Raw genomic sequence first — 3485 nt, 5'->3', positions numbered from 1 at the left:
AGTGAGACTCCCACTCAAAAAAAAAAAAATTGACCATGGGCTAAGTCTAGTTCTGCTGAGAAGTAAGATCGGTGTTGCTAGGCTTGTCCACCTTTGCAAGTAAACGTGAATTTCCACTACTGCTCTAATTGCAACTAAATTTTTCTTCCTGTAGTGGGTATGAATTAATTCTCATTTTTTTAGAGCGAAGAAATTGAGGCTTGAAGTTCTAGCTTCACCAGTTTTCTACCTTGGGCAAACTGCTTGGTCTCTGGGAAACCTCAATTTCCTCAGTGTAAAATGAGAAGTATCTAAAGTTAAAATGAAACTCTAAATTAAAAATGCTTGGTAAACGGTGAAGTTCTATACAAATGAGAGTACAGTGAAGGCTCCTGGGGACCAGAGTTTTTAGTTGTCAAGACAGGGGCTTGGGGGTGGTTAAGGAAGACATAGTTTGGATAAAACCTCTGCCTCTACCTGAGCACTGACAATTCAGTCTCACAAAAGGTCTAAAAGATATCAAAAGGCTTGTTTGTTCCTCAGTAGGTTTAGCAGAGTTCATTGGAAGTTTTGACCTCTTTATAGTCTGCCCTGGAAGTTGGAAGGTGGCCACAGGAAAAGTTGCAGAAACCAACTGGTGTGACTGGGAATGGGGTCCTCAGGCTTTCCGTTCAGGGAGACATTCTCTTACCAGGTTGATGCCATTTGCTTCTATGTGCTGGAGGAGTATGCTGGCCACATGCCCTGTGTCCCACTGCACTCCTGGGTCATCTGGGAAATCCCTGCAAGGGAGAAGCACAACTTGAACACCTTTTCAAATCAGGCACAGCCTTCTCCCTAAGCTCCAGTAGGTGTGTGCCTAGTTCTGTGATAAATGATTATATTGGGGGTTACGTCCCTACCCTTAAGGCACTCAGATTTCAGTTAAAAAAAGATTTACAAACATGAAACAACTAGAAATCAACACACAATTCCATACAACACACTTTTGGAGCTTTGTGCTTGTTGTTGATGAGACAAGGCTCTGTCTACAAGCTGGGGAGACAGATATCTTAACAATACACTTGAACACATATGTACTTAATAAGAATATAGTAATAGTGCTTTAATAAAAAGTACAAAGGCATGTTACTTCATTTAGCCTCAAGAACATCTTCTGATGAAGCCTTTACAGATGAAATTAAGTAGCTTGCTTGCAAGGTTGTTAGAGCTGGATTTAAACCCAGGTTTTTCTGACTGCAAAGCTAAGATGCTTTAGCACTAGGGAGCCAGCTACATCCCCCCTCTATCAGGAATGAGACCTGTTACATGTCAGGAGCCTAGAGGTCTCTGCCAGAATAATCTGAAACTTATCTGTGTCTCCATCTGGCTGTGCCACAGGCCTATCTCCTTTTCCCACCCCCTGAAATCCTTCCTCTCCCTTTTTGGGCTTGGATGTATGGTATTACCTGATATGATACCAATGCCTGATAGAGTATTTTCTTTTTGAAAATATTGTTCATAGCCTTATAAATAGATACCATTTCCCTTCAGCTTGGGTACTGTAGCACATCCACAGTGCTACTGAGAGGACATGGGTTCTCTTTGCTCCCTACTAGGTAAACTGCTATAACCTCCCTGTGTACTAAGGTCATGGACTCCTTTTGAGGACTTTGGGCAAGGGAAAGTGCTGCAGAAAAACTCCCAAACAGGGTTGTTCCTCTACTCTCACACTACCACAACAATCATCAATGCAGAATAAGACTTTTGTGACTAAGCTGCAAACACCAGCTGAATGTCCTACAATTCAATTCCAACATTATCCGCCTGGAGATAGTATCAGCTCCCACAGGGTATGGGCTCAATCCGTAAGACTCTCCTCCTATCAGATATCACTGGCAAATCCAGGCCTCCAGAACTTCTGACCAAATGGCTTCAAGTTGAGTTTCCTATAATCCCTCTTTGGGTTCAACTGATTTGCTGGAGTGGCTCATAAAACTCAAGAAAACAAATTTGCTGGTTTATTTTACAGGATATTGCAAAGGACACAGATGAAGAGATACATAGGGAAGGACAGGGGAAGGGGCACAGAACTTCCATACTCTCCCTGGGATGCCACCCTCCAGGAACCTTCACCTGTTCAGCTATCCAGAAGCTCTCTGAACCTAGTCCTCTTGGGTTTTTATGGAAGTTTCATGACATCAGCATTCCCTCCCCCAGGGGCAAGACCTACAATCAGGAAGGAAGGGAAGAGTAGGGTCCTGCCTTGGGACAGGTGAAAGGAGGGCAAGAGATTGTCAGAGAGGTTCTGTTTCCTGAGGTCTGTCCCTGAGGCCTAACATACCCAATTTTAAAACAAAAGACTGTATCAAAGGCAGTGGGAGTTACGAACCAGGAATCATGGGTGAAAACCAACATATACCATAACACCACTGAGAGTCACTAGAAAGTTTTCAGAAGACAAAGAACATGAGCTGCCACTCTACATAATGCTGTTATTTCCTGGGCTTTGTTGGCTCCCTCTAACAATCCCTTAGGGCACTTTTTGTAGAGGGCCGATTTTTAAAGCCCTGTCCTGTCAGCCACTCCATTGAAGGTCTCATAATTCTCCTGCAGTGAGCAGGACAGACAGCTCACCAAAGGGTGGAAATAGGGAGACAGGGAGAAAGCAGGACCAGGACAAAGTCCAGTCTTGTTCCCTGGAAATAGAGCTGAATATGGTATGTAAAACATGACCCGCTAAGCTCAGACAGCTGAAGGAGAAATAGACAGGAACTCGAGAAAATACCTTGGAGCAACAACAGCTACAAACAGAGTCTACATAAATGTATCAAGATATTATTTTAGAAATGGATTACACCAGTAATATTCATATGAAACCTCAGCACATGAGAGAGAGGGTAGGCGAGTAGTTGGTTAAGCCTACTCATTCTCAGTTCCGAAGTGCTGAAAGATGAACCCCGAAGAGTGGAAAGCTCATGGCTGCTTTCCATTTATCTTCAGAGAACTGGAATATTGGAGGGAAGTTCAGTTGGAGGGAGGCTTAGAGGAACAGGTGTTGCTCCCAGGCCTTTTAGTGGTCCTATTTCACCAACCTCCCCCCCACCACTGTGGGTGAGGCCAATCATTTGGAGGACTTTGGACTGTAAATATCTGCTCTGTAATCTGATAAGGCAGCTTTGCTTCTGTGTTCAAGTCCAAACTCCTTTTGGTCAGGCTTTCAAGTTTTCCCCAATTCATCTCCTTTTTTGATTAACTTCACTTTTCTTAGAGAGCAAATGAGATAACACAGGTGAGAAAGCATTTAAAAACTGTAAAGATGCTGGGCTCCGAGGCTCAGCCTGTAATCCTGTGCCTTGGGAGGCTGAGGTGAGTGGATTGCCTGAGCCCGCGGGTTTGCGACCCGCCTGGGCAACTTGGCGAGACCTCATCTCTACAATAAATCAAAAATTAGCCGGGCATGGTAGCGCGTGCCTGTAATTCCAGCTGCTTGGAAGGCTGAGGTGGAAGGATCACCGGAGCCCCGG

The 3485-nt window shown here is 44.4% G+C and overlaps 1 protein-coding gene across 2 annotated transcripts in view; it reads right to left on the bottom strand.

Annotated features, from left to right (window-relative positions):
- The window catches only part of PIGL (phosphatidylinositol glycan anchor biosynthesis class L), a 91550-nt gene that overhangs the window by 30495 nt on the left and 57570 nt on the right, over window positions 1–3485 (bottom strand). For both annotated transcript variants that reach the window (XM_008062613.2, XM_021714762.1), the window contains exon 3: window positions 671–761. In XM_008062613.2, coding sequence (XP_008060804.1) covers window positions 671–761 — 91 coding nt within the window. The remainder of the gene's footprint in view (window positions 1–670; window positions 762–3485) is intronic.

The sequence above is a fragment of the Carlito syrichta genome, unplaced genomic scaffold (assembly GCF_000164805.1).
Source record: "Carlito syrichta isolate Samal-C Ts95f unplaced genomic scaffold, Tarsius_syrichta-2.0.1 Scaffold305756, whole genome shotgun sequence".
Classification (NCBI taxonomy): domain Eukaryota; kingdom Metazoa; phylum Chordata; class Mammalia; order Primates; family Tarsiidae; genus Carlito; species Carlito syrichta.
This window is presented reverse-complemented; position numbering and strand designations above follow the sequence as displayed.